The sequence below is a fragment of the Dermacentor variabilis genome, chromosome 5 (assembly GCF_050947875.1).
Source record: "Dermacentor variabilis isolate Ectoservices chromosome 5, ASM5094787v1, whole genome shotgun sequence".
Lineage (NCBI taxonomy): Eukaryota > Metazoa > Arthropoda > Arachnida > Ixodida > Ixodidae > Dermacentor > Dermacentor variabilis.
Window position 1 is genome coordinate 7,311,638 of NC_134572.1, and position 21,724 is coordinate 7,333,361.

General features: G+C 45.4%; 1 protein-coding gene across 8 annotated transcripts in view; it reads right to left on the minus strand.

Annotated features, from left to right (window-relative positions):
* LOC142582219 (rho guanine nucleotide exchange factor 11-like) overlaps positions 1-21,724 on the minus strand; it is a 249,425-nt gene that overhangs the window by 168,044 nt on the left and 59,657 nt on the right. For 7 of the 8 annotated variants that reach the window (XM_075691662.1, XM_075691658.1, XM_075691656.1 and 4 more), the window contains 3 exons: positions 21,320-21,379; positions 9,549-9,653; positions 8,714-8,830 (listed from right to left, as the gene is read on the minus strand). In XM_075691662.1, the coding sequence (XP_075547777.1) occupies positions 8,714-8,830; positions 9,549-9,653; positions 21,320-21,379 (282 nt within the window). The remainder of the gene's footprint in view (positions 1-8,713; positions 8,831-9,548; positions 9,654-21,319; positions 21,380-21,724) is intronic. The other variant, XM_075691661.1, reaches the window with a different exon arrangement.

Consider the following 21,724-nt stretch of genomic DNA (forward strand, 5'->3'; position numbering starts at 1 on the left):
GTCGTTTCCCGCACCGCCACCAGGCGCCGCCACTATACCTCAAACTCCAGCGCAAGACGCCCATAAGCTGGTACTTCATTCTATGACGCTAACTTAGACGCTCGTCGCAATGGACCCTGACACCGACAGATTGGCTCGCGATGGTGGGCTCAACTTCAGCGATTTGAGCACCGACGAGCGCGACCTGCTGCTGAGGGCTCGCACTGCCGGCGTCGTTGCGTACTACGACGGCGGCCTCGACACCGGCTCTCCGGAGCGGGAAAGCAACGAGGGCTTCCCACGACATCACATGGACGTGGCATTCTCGCTGCTTGTTCCAAATGAAAGTTTCGCGAGCCAGCAGAACCCTCACATCACGACGCGATAACGACACTACTGAAACTCCAAAGCGTGCGCGGCGCAGAGTCGAGCGCGCAGAGTCAAGCGAAAACGAAACCTTTCGAACACCCATATTACTGAAGTGTAACGTCAAAATCTTATTTTTTCTTAGAATCGAATAGACGTACACAAGTAGCATTTTTTCCGTCTTATAATCGAATGAAATGATATTTTTAATACGAGTAGTTGAGTATTAGTAACACAAATTATGAGGAGTCCTTTCGTCATCGGGCTAGTACCAGAATGTCGCGGGGGGGTCTCAAATCGTGTCATGCATTTACCTCAATTTCTCGGTTACTAAACCTCTGTTCGCGATTATATTGACGCCTTAGACGTTCTAGAACATTGCTCTACCACTTTAACTTGAGTTTCTGGTAACCTTTAGTGTCCCTTTAAAGACCAAGCTCGAGATTATTCAACGTGTCGAGAACGGCGAAAAGAAGTGCATTCTTGCGGACTTATTTGGCATCCCAAGGAGCACTTTGAGTACCATTCTGAAGAACAAAGCTGTCATCAAGGCACAAGCACACGAGACCATGCGGACAAGTGCACAGCGTCTTCGGCACCCTGCGTTCAGCGACTTGGAGAAGGCGCTCTACAAATGGTTTTTAGATGTCAGAGCTCGGAACATACCAGTGTCGGGGCCGATACTTCAACAAAAAGCGAAAGACTTTGCCTGTATCCTCGCTGCCGAAAACTTCGTCGCCAGCTCTGGATGGCTGCAAAGGTTTAAGGCACGTTATGACATCGTGGGCAAAACGATCTCTGGCGAAAGTGAGACGGCTAACTGCGAAAGCATCAGAAAGTGGTTGGAAGAGGAGTGGTCGCAAATCCTTCCAAATATCAGCCCAAGGACATCTTTAATGCGGACGAAACAGGCCTATTTTGGCAGATGCTACCCAGGCATACCCTTGATGCACGTGGAGAGCCGTGCCATGGCGGGAAGCAAGGAAAGGCCCGGATCACTGTTTTGCTTGCCGCCAACATGGAAGGCACTGTGAAACTGCGACCCTTCGTCATCGGGAGATTTAAAACCCCAAGATGCATGAAAGAGTGCCGCATACTCCCCGTAGAGTATGCTTCAAACAAGAAATGTTGGATAACGCGTGAACTTTTCGCAAAGTGGCTGCTTGCTTGGGACTGCGAGCTTGTGCGCGAGGGTCGCAAAGTGTGCGTCCTTGTTGACAACTGTACCGCGCACAACACAGATGTCACACTCAATAACATTGAAGTTCGCTTTCTTCCGCCTAACTCTACAGCCAAGCTGCAGCCTTTAGATCAAGGCGTCATCAGGGCCTTCAAGGCAGTTTATAAGAGGAGACTGATTGGCACTCTTCTCGTGAAGCTTCGTATGAAGCAAGACTTGAAGATCGACCTGCTGGGAGCAATCCAGATGCTTAAAGCGGCATGGGACAGTGTGAAAGGCGAAACGATTGCCAACTGCTTTCGGCACGCAGGTTTTGTTCCACCAGAGGCCCATGCATCAAGACACGATGATGACGATCCCAACGAAGCAGAAGCAGAGCTCCGCGAGCTCGATGAGGCCTGGAACGATTTTTCGCGTTTTGTTGGTGACATGCCCGCAACAATGACTATAGAAGACTTCGTAGGTGGCGACGACATCTCAGCGACCACGGCTGTACTGACGGACGCCGAAATCACTGCGGAAGTCTCTGAACATCCCGCAGACGAAGCTCAGGCTGACCCTGTAGACGATGAGAACATTCTGACTTCACAAGAAGCACTTGCTGCGTTGGATTTACTGCGCCGCCACTGCAGTGCTATTGAGGGCAGTGGGTTTGCCCTTGTTGAGTGTTTGCAAACTGTGGAACAGGGCGTGATTAGGAATGCGATCAACACCAAGAAGCAGGCCGCGATAACGCAGTTCTTTGTGCGTAAATAAATGAACGTGACCCAAGTAAGCATCGTTCGAGTTGCTGTGCCTTCTCCGATTGAATTTTGCTCCTCTTGCATGTATTTTTTACGAAATTTTATATTACGAATTATGGATATAGCGAACTAATTTCCGACTTTTTAACTGTTCGTTATAACGAGGTTTCACTGTACAATGAAGTGTGTTTAACCCCAATTTCAATATAGCAACATTTCACTGCAACCGTGATGGAATATTGAGGCAATAAATGGAAACTTCTGCACAAGCAGATGGTCAAATGGTGGAATTAGAAGTGGCTGCTTACGAATGCACCTTGCAAATTGCCTGATGCACGGCCAAGAGCGACTGCCAAAGTGGAGTAGCGTCATGTTCGCTATGTCATGTTTGTCACCAACTCTCAATTAAACAAGATGAATTTTTACAGTGAAGCAGTGTATGATTCAGATCCCGGATTTCTTCATCTCCGTCGACAGAAGAGTCGACAGAAGACCATTCCATGAATGGAAATGAAAAGTGCCCATCTCTATTGGAATTATGCATGCAAGACACACCCCACTATTCGTTTCAATAAAGGAAAGCACAAAACAAGTGTCAAAACCACATGACAGATGATAAGACATGTTTAAACAATGCAATGCACATAGCGTTCATCGCATGCATTTCTCAAAAAGATTGCGGTTGCATACGCTTGAGCTGCAGGGAAGCGGCAACTGTAGCATATGAAGCAGGGAGTGACACTACTACTACACCACACTTCACGTCACACTTTGCGTACACGTCACAACACTTTCATATGTAAAAGAAAAACTCGCCTAGAAACGGATTTCATTTGTGTTGTGATAGCGCTATGGGAAGGCTGCGGATATTTAGGACTACCAAAGAGCACAGTGAACACGATGAATGGTGACGTGAACAGCAATGTCAATATGCACGACGGAGTCGTGCGCAGGCTCGACAAGACACAGTGGTTCGTGCCCAAGAGTTCTGTTCGAGATTTCTGCAACGTCAGATGATTCAAGGTCGACAGGCTACCACTCTGCTATATTCGGCTGTAAAAATAACTCTCAGAAGCAAACGTGAAGTGCATCTTCAGCCGTGGCAACTTCGTGGACACCGTGGCCACTGTGATAGCAGAGAAGTGCCCGTTTTGTATTGCCGCCAGCATTAACAGACAAGGCTTGATGCCATTGCGTGTATGTTCGGAACATTTTGTTCCCAGTTCCCAGGTAAGTGGGTGATCTCATGCTATTTCGGTTAAACAGTACTACTGTTTAGTACATACTCTTTCCGAGCTCTGGCCAACTACGGTTTCACGAAGTTTCACTGTATGCGTTACGTATCGACTATGTTCAGACTTGACTCGCCTCCTATTTAGGTTGTGGGCAGAGCTGCGGGAGTGCGCCTGGAGCCGTCGCCATTCAATATTGTGGCTATATCGAAGGTGAAAGGTTAGTGATGACAGGCTAAGAAGTTTTCCTATCCAAACAACTTGTTGAAGCCTCTAAGGAAAGCCCGAAAGCTTGCCACTCATCGTCAACGGCACGTTTGCCGTGCACTCTCCAGCGCGATCCCACATACCAGCATTATGCCGGACGATAGACGGCACTGTTATTGCAAAATGGTGGCGCTTTCAATAAAACGGTCTATACAACACCAGACACACGTTACAAAAGGATCACGATGTTTGGCAGTGTAAGGCTCTTTCTTTATCTGGAAAGGATTAGTCATTTGGTGAAGTTTCCCTAGCTTCACAGAGGCAGAAAGCACTACTTTGACGTTGCTACAATTTCCTATCTTTTTTAGGAGGTGCAAGGTATTGTGCACATACGGAATTACTATAGTGCGAAATCCATTTCCTTCTTGAAAGCATCTTCCATGCTTTCTTTCTTTTTTCAACTCAACTGTATAAGCTCATGCATAGCTCCTGTTCTTAGCGACATTTTTTAACTTATATTAACAGACTAATTTTTCTCTGCCTCAAAGATTTTAACAATGTGAATGTGTTTAGATATGTGGGTGATTTTTTAATTTTAATGCAAGGAAGCAAAGATGGCTTTCCAGCTGCTATAAATCCGCTCCCAGCGCTTTTTGGAAAATGTTTTGATCCTTTAAAATTAATGAATGAAATGCCAAAAGATGGTGTTTTATGGTTTCTTGATTTGAAGCTAAAACTCACTAACAATTATGTGTGCTGGCAGTACCATCCAAAGGTGCGTAAGCCCCTGTTACCTTATCATTCATCCCATTCGAAACTTGTTAAAAGAGCAATAGCTGGACAGTGCTTAGATAACACCACCAAGAAATCTTGTTTTCATTCCATGGCAAGAAGTTTCAAAATGCAAGTGACATGACTTTTGTCAGCAGGGTATCCTGACAATGTTCTAGTATTTATAGCCGAGGGGATGTTGAAAAAAGAAACGAAAAAGGAAAGATGCTTTCAAGAAAGAAATGGATCTCATATTGTAATTCCGTACATGCACAATTCAGTCGAACCTGACTATATCGAACCTGTTTACATCGAACTATCCTGTATATCGAACAACTTCTGAACACGGTATACCATATTTACTCGCATAATGGTCGCACTCACGTAATGATCGCACCCCTGAACTTTGTCATCAAAATTCTATATTTTTTCTTTCCCGTGTAATGATCGCACCCCTGAACTTGTCGCAGCGATATGTCATGTGCCAAGTCTAGCTAATGATGATTGCGCTTACCACCTGTCGAATGCTGTCAAATGTTATGTGAACGACTCTTTAAGACATACCAAGCGGTCTGCACGCACCAAACATTCTTAAGCAGATACCCAATTTTATTCCTTTCATCACTTTCCGCACTCCCATGAAAAAAAAAAGAAAGCTACAACCAAACTTGCCTTGGCTTTATTACTTGTAGGCTTCTAATGGTTTTGACCAACAACAACAAAAAAAGGCGCCTTTCAATTCTTCTTGTCTGCACTTGTGAGCATGCAACAAATCGCGAGCGGCAATGATAGTGGCCACGTTTAAACTAATACGTTAGAAGTGCACCCTATTCATACGCTGATGCTTGTAATGCAGCTAAGATATTCGCCCACCCTTAGCGGAAATGTGCCGTATTAGAATAGTAGTGAAGACAGATGCTGCAGTTTCTGCAGCATGCCCACCATGTGTTTCTATGTCACTGGCAGTTACGCGCGCCCCATCTCTGTTTCTGTCCTCTCCAAGTGGACATGGCTACGTTATTGCCACAAACTTGCCGATATTAACGATATTATTCATTACTGATATGGAAGAAACTGTTTTAATGTGCGTAATGTACTCACAAGAAGAACAAAAATCACATTCGGCGTGTTCGGCTTGCTCCGCCGGCCGCCATATTTGTTTTGGTGTCCCGCAGTGTTACAGCGGCAGCCACCTGCTTGTTGACCTGTTGTCATCCTGCAGCAAATGCAGGATGAACATCAGTCTGGCGACATCAGTCTGGCACTTCTGCACGAATGTGGAACGTTGCGGCCTCACTTGTTTCTACTCTTTAGAGAATGTGGAGAAGTGTGAGCGTAACAGGCAGCGAAATTGCCCCAGCAGAAGAAAATACAGGACTATTTCATGCGAAACTAAGCTAGTTTCATCAATAAAGTGCTTTTATAAATGGTACATGCTTTTATGATGCTCAATTCCTTGGCAGGCTTATATCGAATTAAGCCCTATATTGAACTGATAAGAGTTCTTTTGAGAGTTCGATATAACTGTGTTCGACTGTACCTTGAACCGCCTACGAAAGATAGGAAATCATAGCAATGTCAAAGTAGTGCTTTCCGCCCCTGAGAAGCTGGGGAAACTTCGCCAAATGACTAATTTTTTCCACAAAAAGAAAGGGCCTTGCACTGTCAAATATTGTGATCCTTTTGTAACATGTGTGTCTTGCATGATATATGAAGTTCCCTTATCGTGTGGTTCCAGCTACAGTCGCTAATTCATTTTTCGGACTCCAAAAATTCGGACATGCTCGATTATTCGGTCTCCTTCACGGCACCGCCATTGTCCCCATCGACCATAATGTATAACAACAGCCGAAAGTTTGGACACCTTGCAACCTCTCGTCTGATTTTTCGGACACTCCTTGAGCCAACTTGATCGAGAGCACCATGCACCAACTCTGACCGGTGCATAGCTCGACTTGCTGAACGTCATTTTTGTTTTGAACGGAGCCTCCTTGCTGCCCCATGAAGTGGCGCTACTGCAAATCCATGATCATCAGCAACGTTTCTGCCTGGTTCGATAGAGTGGCTACAGCAGTTCCAGTCTCAGCTTAGTAAGCCATGCCAAGACAATCCAGCAGCTAATTTGTTTCTTTCTTTGTGCACGACCTGCACAACGCTGAGAGTAGGCCACGTTTTTTGTTTGTGTGACTGATGTCGGCGTGATGGCATGGTGGTGTTTGCTTTGTGTGCTGTGTTGAGGTTTCGGTGATCCAACGCGGCATACGGAAACCTCGCATCAAGTGTGTAATGGTGCCGACAATGCCTGGGGGGAATGCCGGCACGCGGGTACCAGAAAGCCTAGGTTTTGTTGCCTTCCAATGTGCTCCCTACTGATGCCGAAAATGTTCTGCCGAGACCTGCGCAGTGGTTGCATTGCGATTCTGGACACTGTCTCATTTGACAGTTTCACAGGTGCTGACACTGCTGTATTGACATGCGTAGAACTCGACGACGGCGAGATCATTCGTCAGGTTTCTGCTGCAGCGCCAGATGATGATTTCGAGTCGGAAAATGACGCACCATGTGCTATGCTGACATCACATGCAGAGCGTGTACAAGAAGTGCCTGTGCTTTCAGCCACCTAGTGTGACCGCATGACCCTCTCCAAAATTTAGGCTTACCTGATTATGCGTAAACGGAACAGCGTGCAACGGTGCATTCACATTTTCTTCAAGCCTACTGCCAAACTCGAATAAGTGCATGGAAATAAAGGATTTCTTTTTTTTTTTCTTAATCTGCTTTTTCGGGCACCTGTTTATTCGGACATTTCTGCAGTCTCCGTGAGGTCCAAATAAACGGTCGGCGACTGTATATCGGTCAGACTGGAAGGTGTTTGAATGAAACGTTTCTAGAACACAGAACGAAGGTGGGAAATTACTGCGATGGCAATCTTTCTGTGCATTGTCATGAATGTGGAATAAAGAACAAGAAGCTGTGTAAACCTTTGTTCAACATGTATAAGATAGTAGCCAAAAATAAGCAACAGGTTGTTAGGGAGATAACTGATGCAGATTGAATTAGAAAGGCGTGTTTGTCGTGTGTCAGCGCACCTTCCGTTTTTCTGTCGTCCAAAGAAACAAATATTCCAAGCATGGCCACCTGATGTCAGCTTTTCGGTCTTGTGACGTCATGAAGGAAAGTGTTCATATGATGTAATTTTGTAAATACAGATCAGTTGGAAGTAAGCGCTTGTGTTGTCTTCTCTTCACTCTGTCCTTGTCTGTGGATACTCGACCGTGATCTGCTATGCAGAACTCTTGCTGTCAATCATTTCATGTAGCACATTGCTCAATTGTTCAAGGATACCTCAAGGCAAGTGTCCAATCCAGTCTACAATTATTGTGAACAAGGCTCCCATGCAGGAGCCGAAATGTAACTTTACCTCTACTTTTTATGCCCAAGGTTTGACTTTCAACTACTTACAAACCAGGAGTAGGTGCAACACCGCACAAAAAATGTCGATATTGTAGGGAGGGAATGGTGGTGCCATATGTAATTGCTGGTGAAACATGGCATACACTGTGCATTGTGGCAAACCAGTTCTTCAGAAATCCACTAGGCAGACGAAAGTTTCATGACAACAAAATATCATTCACCCAAGAGCGGCATGAAGCTACAAAAGAAACAGATTGCAGAGCAAGGCTAAATTAGGTGACAATACGAAGCTTGCACTGCCTTCAAAGAGTGGGCTAGCTGGTTCATACTTTACGATTGGTTTAGTGCAATTCTCGTATTTGTTACAGTGTCATCCCCATTTGCACATAACAAGTTGTCTTGTAAAGTTTTCCTTTGCAGTTTTATGCTACATTCAGGTGGACAATAATTTCTGCTTTTGTTTTAAACATTGTTTCTTGCCCTAATAATGAAAGACCACTGTTCCAATCTCAAGACAATGGCACATACTTTTGATTCATTATAGATACACAACGTAGAATGAACCTAAACATGGTCAACTGCATTCAATGCAGAATGCCACCTCTTTCATCACATTTACTTGCATTCCTTTAGCTAATCTGTGTGCAACAGGAATGACATATGACCTAAAGCCGTCAGATAATATCCCCTTAGCACTCATTCAGACAGACTGACAGGGGCTTGTGCTTAGTCGAGCCTGTCAGTACGGCAGACCCAGATGGCCTCACCGCAGGCCCTGCTAGCCCAAACTGTTTGCTCGCTTCAATATTGCACACACTGACCAGGCTGGAGGGTTTCATCTGGCTTGAAAGCAAGTAGTGCAGGAACACAGCCAAGTGCGCAGGATGCCGCAGGAGCTTCCAGATATTGTTGAAAGGACCATTGTCACCCAACTGCGTCTGCAACAGCCAGTAAGCAAACATCAACCGCGTCATGAAATGTGTCGCCCTCTACTATGGGGCATCGCATTTACTATAGTTGATTTGGACCTCGACGGGACCAACAAAATTGATCTAATTATCTGGCAGGTCGAAATAAACAAGATGCAGAAAAAATTCCAATACACTACACCAATTCATCTGACATTGTTTGTCCACATCTAACATGTCCCCTAATCAAATGCGAGCTCACTTTCTGTGTGTCCAAAGTGGAAAACTAACATAGAAACGGCATTAAAGCTCCTAAACAAGATAGAAGTCTAATGGTCACCCAGTATTTTAGCAACAAAAATGGGCAAGGGTCTAAAACATGTTGCACAATAATAATAATAATAATAACAATAATAATAATAATAATAATAATAATAATAATAATAATATCAAAGTACAATGATCACAACCTAAGTGGGCACACCACATCCATTGGAAGGACAATTTTAATTCTTTAATATTAGATTTTGAACACATGGATCTCTTTGAGGATTACATTGTGTTTAGTGATGTTTTTTTATAGCGAGGTTCAGGTGCTCAAATGGGGCAATTGGAAGTCAGCGCCCCGTATTCATTTTTTCTTGACATCGCCCTCTGGTCGCACACAATCACACTTTTGGCGAAGACAGTGTAGACATGCTCTGATCCTACTACACAGAACTATGCCAAAGGCAGGGGCAGTACTGACCAACTCATTGTCTGAGGTTCGTTCCTCATCGTCCATGGAGAGAATGCTGCTCTGCTGCAGAGGCACTCGGCCACTTGCAGGAGGTCCTTCTGGGGGAGTGCCATACTGCACACACAACACAACACAGGTCTCACTATAAGAAGCAAATAAGCTGCAGTTGATATGCACTGCTCAAAAATGACCTCATAATTCCCAGTTTTCTTATTGTCATAATGGTGAACAAAACGCAACACAAGGCTAAGAGTCAGTACACTGAGATATACCCACAGCACGACTACATGCTTCCTTCTGAAATTTCAGAAAGCAATCAAGTATTTTGGTTTTCGGCAAGATTTGCCATTTTTTCCGAAACATCGAAAGATAGCCTACTTCTTGTAATCCCAGTGTCCTGGGGGGGGGGGTGGCGCCGCTGTCCCCCCCCCCCACCAACGGCAAAAGCAAAGTCAATTGGCTACTGCTGGAAATAAAGAACAATGCCAACTGGGAAGGACAGTTAGCTTTGGTTCATCCACCCTCACTGTGTGGAGATGCTTGAATCTTATGTGTTTCCTCATGTTTTCTCCGCATGTCTCTCATGTCTCCTGTAATTCGGCTTCTCCCCATAGCTAAGCACTGGCGGCAGTCGGTGTGGTTGCAGAATATTACAAGAGATGGATGGCATGAGTGTTGCGCTGCTAACACCACCTAACGGCAGGTTTACTCGGGCATGACAGGGAGTTGGCTCGTCCTCTTTTGCTTGGGGTCAGCAAGCGGGGCGAACCTCTCGTGTGTGCACTGACCTGCTTCACAAGACTGTCCGTTGAAAAACTTAATGAGCAGCACACCTGATTGGATCAATACGATCATTCAAATGCGCCACCGTTCGCTGACCACACACACGAACGATTAGGCATTGCTATCCAGCATGGAGGCGAACATATACGCTCACTATCTGGTCGCAGTGAATCAGACTTCCTCGATTTGTCGTGAGCCCATTATAATAGAAAGGTGCCATGAATGCCCTTGTGATTGTTTGCACTAATGTGTTGTCATTCCTTTGTTCCAAGAGCACGTGCGAAACCCCACAGCTGCAACATTGTTCTTTTTTTTTGCAGAACCCACGGATCAGCCTGGGTTCCAGCTTTGCACTCCTTGTTGCTCTGCTTTGGTGCCCTGGAGGCACCGCCAATAACATTGTTACAGGGAGAAAACACGCTTGACAATATATTTACATAATATATACAACAGGCAGAAGACAGGCGCGCACAAGATAGAGCCTGCACACATGACTATCGGTGATCGTCGTCTTCGTCAGTCCTCTCATCATCATTCACTCCTTCAGTCCCTCGTAGCATGAGCCCTGGCGGCGAAGGCACTGTCCTGGCACTTGGTAGGTTTGAACTTCAGTGGAGCGACGTGAACAATATCACAGGAGGATCGCAGTGTGGAGGTATCGAGAGGTTGTAACTCGTAGAGCACGTCTGTCACTTGACGCAAGACACAGTAGGGCCTGAGCAGGGTGAAATCAGGGCCCGTATTCTGAAACGTTCACCTTCCACGAAACTATCGCCCTGGCCACGCCTCCGCCAACGGCGCGCGCTGATTGGCGATTTTAGCAAAACCGGAAAATAAACAGCGCCACCTACTAGTTCCGGCCTACGTCATTTTAACGTCATGGTGTCGATGGGTGCTCTCGACATATATTGAATAAACGAACATGTCTTTTGGCATCTCTTGGCGTTCGGTTGGTGGTGGAGTGTAGTAGAGATACAAGAGGTGGTAGTTTATAGTAGTCTTTTTGGTGGCATCTTACACGCGTTGTTTCGCAGCGATATTTGTTGATTCATATAAAATAAAACATTTCACACTTCCTTATTCAATTAATTTTACCTAAAGCGGCCACAACCAAACGTAGTCAATGTGCAGAACCTGTACTGCGGTCACTACACTCGAAAACAACACACCCGAGCCGCTCTGCACTCGCCGGGTGCGATCTTTCATGAGATGTGAAGCACTCGAGTGCGCATGTTGGTTGTGCACACTGATGTCATGAGTAAGCAGTCGCTTGGTTTACTGAATGTGACTTTCGCGGCGACGAAACTTTCGCGGAAGGCGAACATTTCAGAATACGGCCTCAGCTTCTCACAAAGACCAACTCACCATGCTAGTTTCCAAAAAAGCACGATGTCATCAGGCTTAAAGTGGGCAGTGCAGTGGCGAGCATTATATGTACGTCGTTGCTTTGGTAATGTAGTAGTGCTGATAATGTTCCCTGTGAAGATGACACTTCAAGGAAAATGCAACCAGCCAAGGACTAGGCTTGCAGACAATAACACTTCTAAGGCGAAAGCCTTATATGCCCCACGAAGTGAAAAATCTGGCGTACAGCATTATCATCCGATGGTACCAAAAACCATGTGACCAAGTGATGACGCCATGTTCCCAGCGCTGGACCAGCTGCGGCTCGCACTGCAAAATCCCATGGTGAACAGCCACGGCGTCAGATGGACACCGTGGCCAACTCCCAAAATTGGATTAAGGTGGATTACGGCTGATCAAAGTTGGTACAAATTAGAGCAAGGTGGATTAAGATAGAGTTTTAATGTAAGGATAAATCACGTAAGGATATCTAAATGACTGACAATTTTTGTTCCTACCGGATGAAACAGACAAGTAATGATTGCAAACACACAATATAAACCGCAGAATGCAATATCAGTGCAGCGAAGCTGCAGCAGTTTCAAACACCGGCTGTAATGGTAGGAGTCAGTGGTTGCAATGCAATGCCAAGGGGGAGCAGCAGCAGCTATGGGAGATAAGGAGGCAGAGCAGAAGGTGCATGCTATAGTGCAGTGGTTTAGCAGGTTTACACCATCATGGTTCACAAGGGCTATGAGCTTCCCAGAGCTCTGGCTCAGCTTAGGTTCAGCATGGCTGTGCACCTGCAGTGGTGTCCCACAGTACAACACAAGTTGGCCTCACACACAGAGGCCAATGATTTACCATCAGAATGCCTGATATCAGAAATGCTAGCAGCCGCCTGCAGTCTTCATTGTTCAGCATTCTGGATACAATACCCACAGTAAAATTAAAATGAAGCTACCTCATAACGCAACAAAATAATAAATAAAAGAATAATTGCAGCACTGGCTTGTCCCTCCTTGGAATAAACTATTTGCCAAAATTAAAGCAGAAAGTTTCAGCTTTGTAAAGACAGCAGGCCATCATTTGCCATTCATGTGGATAACTTATAATTTTAAGGAGACTTACACATTGTCTTTATACTATGCTCATATCCGTACGGGCCTATTTTTTCGTGTGATAAAGCCCTGGACTGAGGGCTTACTAACCTAGTGGCACCTCTTAACAGCAATAAAATCTTTATTAATTTTGACCTATGAGACTAGTGGTGCTTCTACATAGCTGTTTGGATATACAGTTGAACTTGGCTATATTGAACTTACAAAAAAAGCCTATCAGTTCGATATAGGGCATACTTCGAAATAAGCCTGCTAAAGAATTGGACGTCACGAAAACACATACCATGTATAAAATCACTTTATCGATGAAACTAGCTTAGTTTCACACGAAATAGTCCTGTATTTTCTTCTGCTTGGGCAATTTCGCTACTTGCCATGCATGCACTGCTCCACATTGTCTAAAGAGTTGGAGCAGCTGAGCCCGCGGCCTTCCACATTCGCACAGAAGCACTGGACTAGTGCGAGTGCACCAATCACCTCAGAGAATGTGGGCAAAGGACCACCGTTGCTTTCCTCATTGTGCCCGCTTTCGCTTGTTCTAGGTACCATGTTGGCAATGTAGTCTTTGTCTTCGGGCTCTCCCGCGGTCGCAACGCCATCATTTGCACTCACAAACTCGTTGACTGTTGACATGTCAAACGCTTCTGGAAATTCTCACAGCTCGCTCCAAACTTCTGCAACACCGGCAATGGCTTTGTCGCACTCATCAAAATTTACAATCATCACCGGCCACGCGGAAAGCAGCACGTCTGAAGCAATTTTGGATGAACCACTTGTACACAGCTGTGCGTACACACCGGGAACCATGGGGTACCGGGTTGCGAGTTTGTCTGCTTTAGCCCTAATCTCCCCCTTCAAGATGAGAGAGCTGAGTGCTCCTCGGAATCTTGCACGCTGCAGGGTCATCCGACTTCGCACCGCGTTCAACCCAATTTATGATTTCAAGCTTAACAACGAAAAGCTCACTCTGCCGTTTCATCACAGCAGCACTGCAGGAGAGGCCCACAAGGCACAAACACAATGAACCAGAAAAGCAGCGACACAACTCACACTTGCGGCATCTTGCATGACGAGGGCACAAGAGCCTCTGATTGGCTGTCTGAGCAAGCGCTGCGGGTGGGCCAGGACAATTTTTTGCAGGGGGGAGTCAACGGCTCGCCCAACGAAGCGCAGTCACGGTAGGGTGGATGCAATTGGATGGAGCCGTCCCACCGCGAGGGAAAGCCAACTTCTGGAGGCACTTTTGCGCTGCTTGTCGTTCCATATATCGGGAGTCGCTACTATTTTTGTTCGATCTAAGCATAATTTTTGCTATTTACAGTGAGACCTCGTTAAATCGTAGCTGGCCGGAGTTCGGTAAAAGTATGTACTAAACAGTAGTACTGCTCAACCGAAATAGCATAAGATCGCCCACTTACCTGTCAAAAACGGAACTCAGAGTGAGTGCGATGAAAGGGCAAGAACATGCAGTATTTAAGCATAACTGCGAGTCGGCCTAGTTGGAACAGATTCACCTTAAAACTTGTTGTGCGCAAACAAACAGGGACGAAGAATAGGAGCAACGCAAGGACGAGCGCTTTGTTGCCAGTTGTTACCAGTTGTTAGAACATTGTTAAACCAGTTGTTAGACAGCGTTCGTCCTTGTGTTGCTCCTATTCTTCGTCCCCGTTTGTTTGCAAACAAAAAGTTTTAAGATGCAGTATTTATTCGCTTCACGCGACAAAAGTGCGATTTCCGTTTAATGTCGCAGGAGGCTAGCAGCGATGACAGTGGCCGCAAACTTACTGAAGCTGCGAGCCAGCTTTTCAGCCAGCCCCTTCTTTTCGGCAAGCACTAGCATGGCAGATTCCTCATTGGCATTGCATATTCTCCGCGCAAGGGTGCGGTAGTGCTGCAGAAGTTGCAGGGCGCCTTTTTTATTGCAGGGTGCTGTTCTTGTTGTGACGACTGCATTCATGAGGCTCACGTAACGCGCAGCTTCTGCCCCTGTTGGGCCTGAATCGCCCGTGCTGTCACTTGTCGTGTCATCCTCATCACTATCGTTAGGCAACATTTTGGCAACAGAGGCGACGATGGCGATAAGTTGAAACTCGTAGCCAACATCTCTTCATGGTCACAGCAGTGCCGCCGAGCAACTTATTCGCATTCCAAATGCCACACCCTATAGTCAGCGGTAAATCTCTGTTACGTGCCAGTACCAACTTCTTCGTGCCCCATTCGATAGCACAAACGATGTCCAATTTTTTTTCTACGCTGAGCACCCGGTGTTTTTTATCCAAGTTTCGGCATGATGTGTGTCCTAGTTTGCACGACGCCACACCGCTCTTCGGCAGGGCGCCGAAATGATGTTGATGTGGCTTCACACGCACATGCACAGGGCGCTTGGAGGCCATTCCAATCTCTGAAGCTTGTTCTGCCGGGCCGCCCGATGGGGACATACTGCCGTGATTGCATGACGAATAGTGAAAACACTACGTGTTAACCGATACGTACGCAATAAGCTGGTATGGTTTATGTGGATACGAAACGCATTATGTTCAATGGCCGCTGAGTTGGGGATTTGACTTTGTTACTTTTAAAATGAAACTACTGTTTAAGCAGGCACAGTTTAACAAGGTTTTCCTGGAAGAGCACTATATATTGACTAAGTTTCAACATGGGTTTAGGAAAGGGTTTTCAGCCATAACTCAGCTCGTCACATTGCATCATATTCTTGTATTAACCCTGGATAGACACGATAAGATAAATATGCTTTTCTTATATTTGTCCAAAGCTTTTGACAAAGTTCCTCATGGTAAACGAATTTCAAACTTAGGTCAATAGGTAATCCAGAAATTTTTGTTTGTTGGATTTAAGTCTACTTAACTAATCGCAAACAATACTTAGATGGACTCTGATTGTCTTCCAGTCACATCTGGTGCAACACAGGGCAGTGTGCTTGGCCCCTTTGCTCTTTCTACTGTATATCTACGATATTGTTGATGTTGTTACCATAGTGTAGAAATTAGATTTTTTCCTGATGATTCTGTTTTGTTTAAAAAAATTATTTGCACTAACAATTACAATGACATCAAAACTAGTCTTGGTAATATACATGAATTGCGTAAACAAAAAGGAACGTTACTAAACACGAGCAAATGTGTATGCCTTCCAGAAACTTGCAAGAAAATCCACTTTCATACACTTACTTATTAAGGTCTCTACCATTACAACAAATAAGTTGCAACAAATATCTCGATGTGACACTGACTTTTAACCTATCTTGGAATGTTCATATTGATTACGTTTGCTCATCTACCTTCCCCAAGCTCTATGTCCTGAAACAAACTTATGACTGCTCCCACTAATGTTAAACTCCACTGCTACACTGTTCTTGTATGAAAAAACTAGAATATGCATACATCATATGGGACCCTTACACTAAGCACAACAATGACAGTCTTGAATGTGTTCAGATAAAGTCTGTAAGGTTCATAGTTAACAAATTTTCCACGTTAGTCTCACCCTCTAATTTAACGCAAACTAATGACATACCACTTTAATGACACAAAGACAAAAATATAGGCTGGAATTACTTTCCCAACTTTTGAATACCAAACTAGCTCTAGATCTATCACTGTATTTACAAGGGGCGCTTGGAAAGTTCAGGGCCTGACTCAGACGTAGCGACTGTGGGTTGAAATTTTGCAGTCAGTTCCCTACATAGTCTCCCTTGAGGGCCACACATGTGTGCCATCACTCCTGGAGTTTCATTATTCCGCTTTGGTAGAACGTTTAGTCCTGCTCCTCCAAAAGGTCTTTTAGGGAATCCATGATGGCCTCATCAGAAGGTAAACGACTTCCACCAAAGTGCTTTTTCACCTGTGAGTAGGCGGTAGTCCGAGGGACCCAAATCAGGGGAATAGGGCTGGAAACCACACGAGAGAATTGCAGCCATTGCAACGGCCAATGTACGAAATGGCACATTGTCCTGGTGAAACAGCATCCTGCTCCAGAGCATCCCTCGCCGTCTTTCCTTAACTGCCTATCTCAGACGATGAACCTGAGCTGCATAGTATCTCCCGTTGATGGTTTGACCTTTCAGGAAGAATTTCAGCAGGAATTCCAGGCGAATGAAAACACTGATGCCATAACCTTGCCAGAAGATGGAATCACCTTGCCATTTTTCGGGTGGGGAGAGAATCTGATCATTCCACAGTTTAGAGGCTTCTTTTAACTCAGGACGAAAGTGATGCACCCAAGTTTCATCCTGTTAGATATGGGGCTGTTTCCTGCGCCTACTTCGAGGTCTGGAAACCACATCGAATCGCGCCACTGTTAAGTAAAGAGCGCAGAAACACGGAAAGCACATTCCAGAGGAGCGCACATGCAAACAAGTTGGCAGCCCCTACTTCCTGTGCCGCCGGGGGAGGTATTCAATGCTTGACTCTTCCAGAAAACGAGGGGATAGCCCGGCACTGTTGCAAGGAAAGTGGGTCCCGAAGCAAGACGGCTGTGATGTACCGGGAAGGCCTCGCAGCGTAGCCCCCATACGCCCATTGTGCCGACGCGTTGCAAGCCAGCGAGGCAAGACCGCAGGGAGAAGTAAGGCACTGTGAAAGTAAGGCACCCTGCCCGCCTTGGTCCGCCGTCGCCCCCACCTGACTATTGTGACGGCGAGTTGTAAGTCAGCAAGGCAAGACCGCAGGGGGACCAAGCGGCGACTCTCTTCGCCGGGTATGACACCATTGCACGGGCGCCTACCACTGGCCGAAAATGGCGTCATCTGAGCGGGCTCGCCCATTGGCTGAACGTCGTTTTAAGCCGAGACCTCGAAGGGCTTAAAAGACGCAGACTGGGAGCAGCGGAAGAGGATGCCAGAGCATTCCAGAGATTCCCAGAGCATTCCCTGATTGACCTCTCTCGAACTTCTTGCCGCGGGCCGCAGCGTCCGAGTTGCTGCCGGCCCGTAATGACTCTAACACTGTTCATTGACGTCTCACTATAAATAATGTAAAATAAACCCTCCCAAGCTTTTTCATCCCGAAGTCCGTCCTCGACTCCTACAATCCATTGTAATGGATCTCTGCAGAAAAAGATTAATATCAGCTTCAAACAGTTGCAGATTTTCTGCAGAGTGAAGTTAAAAAAAATTATGGGGTTTTACATCCCAAAACCACTTTCTAATTATGAGGCAAGCTGTAGTGGGGGACTCCGGAAATTTGGACCACCTGGGGTTCTTTAACATGCATCTAAATCTAAGTACACAGGTGTTTTTGCATTTCACCCCCATCGAAGCATAGTGAAGTTCTCTCAGACGTTTGTTCTCTAATGTGATAAGTCTGGGCACTTTGGGGTTCTTTAACATGCATCTAAATCTAAGTAAACAGGCGTTTTCGCATTTCACTCCCATCAAAGCATAGTGAAGTTCTCTCAGACGTTTGTTCTCTAATGTGATAAGTCTGGGCACCCATTGAGCCAAAACTTTGTGCATGTTCAGGAGCTGTTTAGGATATGGCCAACCAGGGTGTCTACCAAGTTGACATTTCCAAATTCCCTGAGTGATACAGAACTTTGTTTTACATCAAGACAGGCTGACATGATGTCACCAAATGCTGTCACTCTCTAGTAAGCATGCTAAAAATAAAATTAAAAACTTGATCCAGTTTGAATAGGAAGGAGTAGCATTTACTTTATTCAAGAAGAAATCAGCAGGGATGGGTTAGCAAAATGAGAAGCAAATAAAATATATCTGATAAAAAAATGGTAAAATTCATTGCAAATCAAGTCGAACATTCTCAAATACGAATAAAAAATAGATGCACACAGAAAAAAATGTTTTCGAATACAAGACATTTTTTATCAATTGATAGCAAGCTCATTGGTATGAGGCCCAGAATTTGTCACAAGTGAGATGCTCTCTCAACAGCTGGTGTGTCAATCTCAACTGTCCTGACATACTCTCAGCCCCCGCACAATGCCTCAGTGTTGCGTTTCACTGCTTTAAAGAGTTTATTTTGGTTTGGATGATGGGCACCTGCATCTTGGCGTCAGCCAACACTTCGCTTGTTGAGCTCAAGCTCCTTGAAGGAAGCGGTGGCACGCTTCCTTTCCCGTTCATTCCTCAATGCGTAGGTTTTTTCTGTTCTCGTCCTCCTTCCACGACGCGTTCGCCCCACGGACCATTTAAAGCATTCTCTTCGTCAGTTGTACAGTCAACGCCTAATTTTTTGGACTCCCAAGGGGCCGCAAGTTTGTCCGTAAAATCAGGCAGTTCGAAAAAATGAATGCATCTCTTTTACTGCCATTAAAGGCTGAAATCACCACAGGCACATCCGAAAAGGCCTACCAGTACATCTATTAGGCATATCGGTGCTTGTACTGTGACAGGAGATCACGGGTGGACGCGTGTATAATTAAGGAATAGATACCGTGTCCCGTGACAATTGCCCCTTCCCATGCTTGTTTATGCTTCACTGCAAGACTTTTGCGTATGTTTCACCGCGTAATATTGCCATAATGAGGCGAAGCTGACTTTCGGGAACCAGCATTATTTAACGTGTCGTGCTTTCCGAGCTTTGAAGCCAATCACGAGGGCCACAAAGACAAGAGTCAGTGCCATTGCATATAGCGGCGAATTCTTTCAATGAAAAACACGGCGCCAAACAGCAAGAAGAACGTTGAAGCAACTAGTCCTAGCGTTTACCGCGGCGGCGAGGTAATCAAAATGGCAGCAGTGGCGGCTTTGATTAATCCCGTTTTGGACCTGCGGTCACCGCAAGAAATCCAGACAATTGGACGGTGAAGGATTCTTGCGTCCAAAATTTCAGACATTCTTATAAATTGACTCTATGGGGTATGCGGTGGTGCCGCGAAGCCTTCCGAATTATCGGGCGTCCAGAAAGTCTGTCGTTGACAGTACACTGGCAACTCCTCCAGCCGATGACACGGCGTAAGAAGACCTATTTGTTACGGCCTCTCTGTTATGCAAGCCAGCATTACCGCGACTTTCATTTCCTTTTAACAGAATAACAGCTAATTTTCCCTGATATAAGCACAAATTCCCCTAGATTTCCCTGGGTATTTCCAGACTATTCAAAATTTCGGAGAATTCCCAGTCTTCATGGTTCTCCCGGTTGGTAGACACCCTGCCAACCCTCTCTAGTGATATGTCCAGATATTCTGCAATGTGCCGCTGTGTGACACGTCGATCAGCCATTAAAATGTTTTGCACTTTTTGGACATTTTCATCTGTACATGCTGTTGAAGGACGACCACAGTGAGCAGCATCTTCAATTGATATCCCGGCCTCGCTTGAAATCAGCCACCCATTTTTTTCACCACAGCATAAGAAGGAGCATTGTTCCCTTATGTCTCCAGCATGTCCTTGTGAATTTCTTGTGGTGTTACTCCTTTTTTCAAAAGGTAGTGAATGACTGCTCGCTTTGCGATTTTCTCCATTTTCAAATTTCAGCTTCACGGCCTTGCTTTAGACCGGTGTACTTGAAACCAAAAAAATCAAAATATATCCAGGTTGCTCATGAGACCATTCAAATAACTGAATAACATACTGCACTGCAAAACAAGACCGCACGAAAAAGATTTCACAGGCAGGCTGCGAACTTTTCAGGCACCCCTCGGAACATCCTTAACTAGCAGGCCCACCCGACACCACCAACAGAATCCACTAACGCTATTATATATATGCTCACCCTGACCTGTTCAAACTTTCCTTTTCCCAAGGATTACACATGAATGGAATTGCCTTACTGAAACAAGTGACCAGGGTGCGAATTAACATCTTTGAGCCTGCATCAGTGTTATTTTTTTGTTGCTGCATTGTTTCTATTTGTATTGTCCACTCTGCTTGGACCTTGAATCCACAGCATTGAATAAATAAGTAATAAATACCTGGAACCACATTCTCACTTGTCACTGTGACCCTTGATTCTACTGCCTTCAGGAAGGCTTTAAACTATACATTTCATTAACTGCTTCTCTCTGCAATTCCCTCGGCCCCTGAGAGCATGCAATAAAAAAAGTAAATAACGATTCAAGCCACTATCATGATGTGAAGTGAAATATGGGCTCACCTGCGAGCATCTACAGGCGCCTCAATTTGTACCACTGCCTTAAAACTATGTCACAAAGAACATAATACTGCTGCTGTTGCCATGTTCAAACAATAACAGAGTCCATCAACCTCAAATATGGCACATTGGCCGGCTTAAACTACAGATTCTCTGGGGGATAAAATTTTGCCTTATATTTAAACAAATACGGTAAGATTGCATCATTACTTTACAATCATGGGTCTGGTTACTCTAGCACAATGGTGGCGCAATGTTGACACCGCAAAGTGAGCTACAGAAGCCTCCCTGCTTTGAAAATTGGCTATGCCATTCTACACTGTCACATTGCCTCACGAGCTAGCTCAACATCTTGCAAAATTACCTGCAGCAATGAAAGCTCATGGTTGTAGCCAGTAGGTCCCAGAAAGTTGTCTACAGGTCTAAGTGATGTACTGCATTCTGGGAGAAGATGAAACATTACCTGTAGTGGTCGGCCTTCAAGGCTGTCGTCCAATCCGGGAAACTCGCCTTCCAGGAATCCCTGCCAGCAGTGGTTAGCAGCAGGGGCACGAGGAGGGAGGGGAGGGAGAGGCACCATGTTAGTTACTAGGACAAGCCATGCATTCCTGACACTGTGACGCAAGAAGTCAGGCGGGCCTATTCAGTAAGGTGAGCAAAGAGGTAAGTTGGTGAGAAGTCAAGTGCAATGTTACAGAACCAAGGGATAAAGATGTTCATTACTGTGCTCAAGTTGTTCATTATTAGTTCCTACAGTGCTTCTACATAGCCAAGCATAGCAGTGTGAGGTGGCTAGTTAATGCGGTCCTCTAAACAGTAGCACGGCCTCCTTTCAGGATTCGCACGAGAGTCTAATGATAGTTAAACC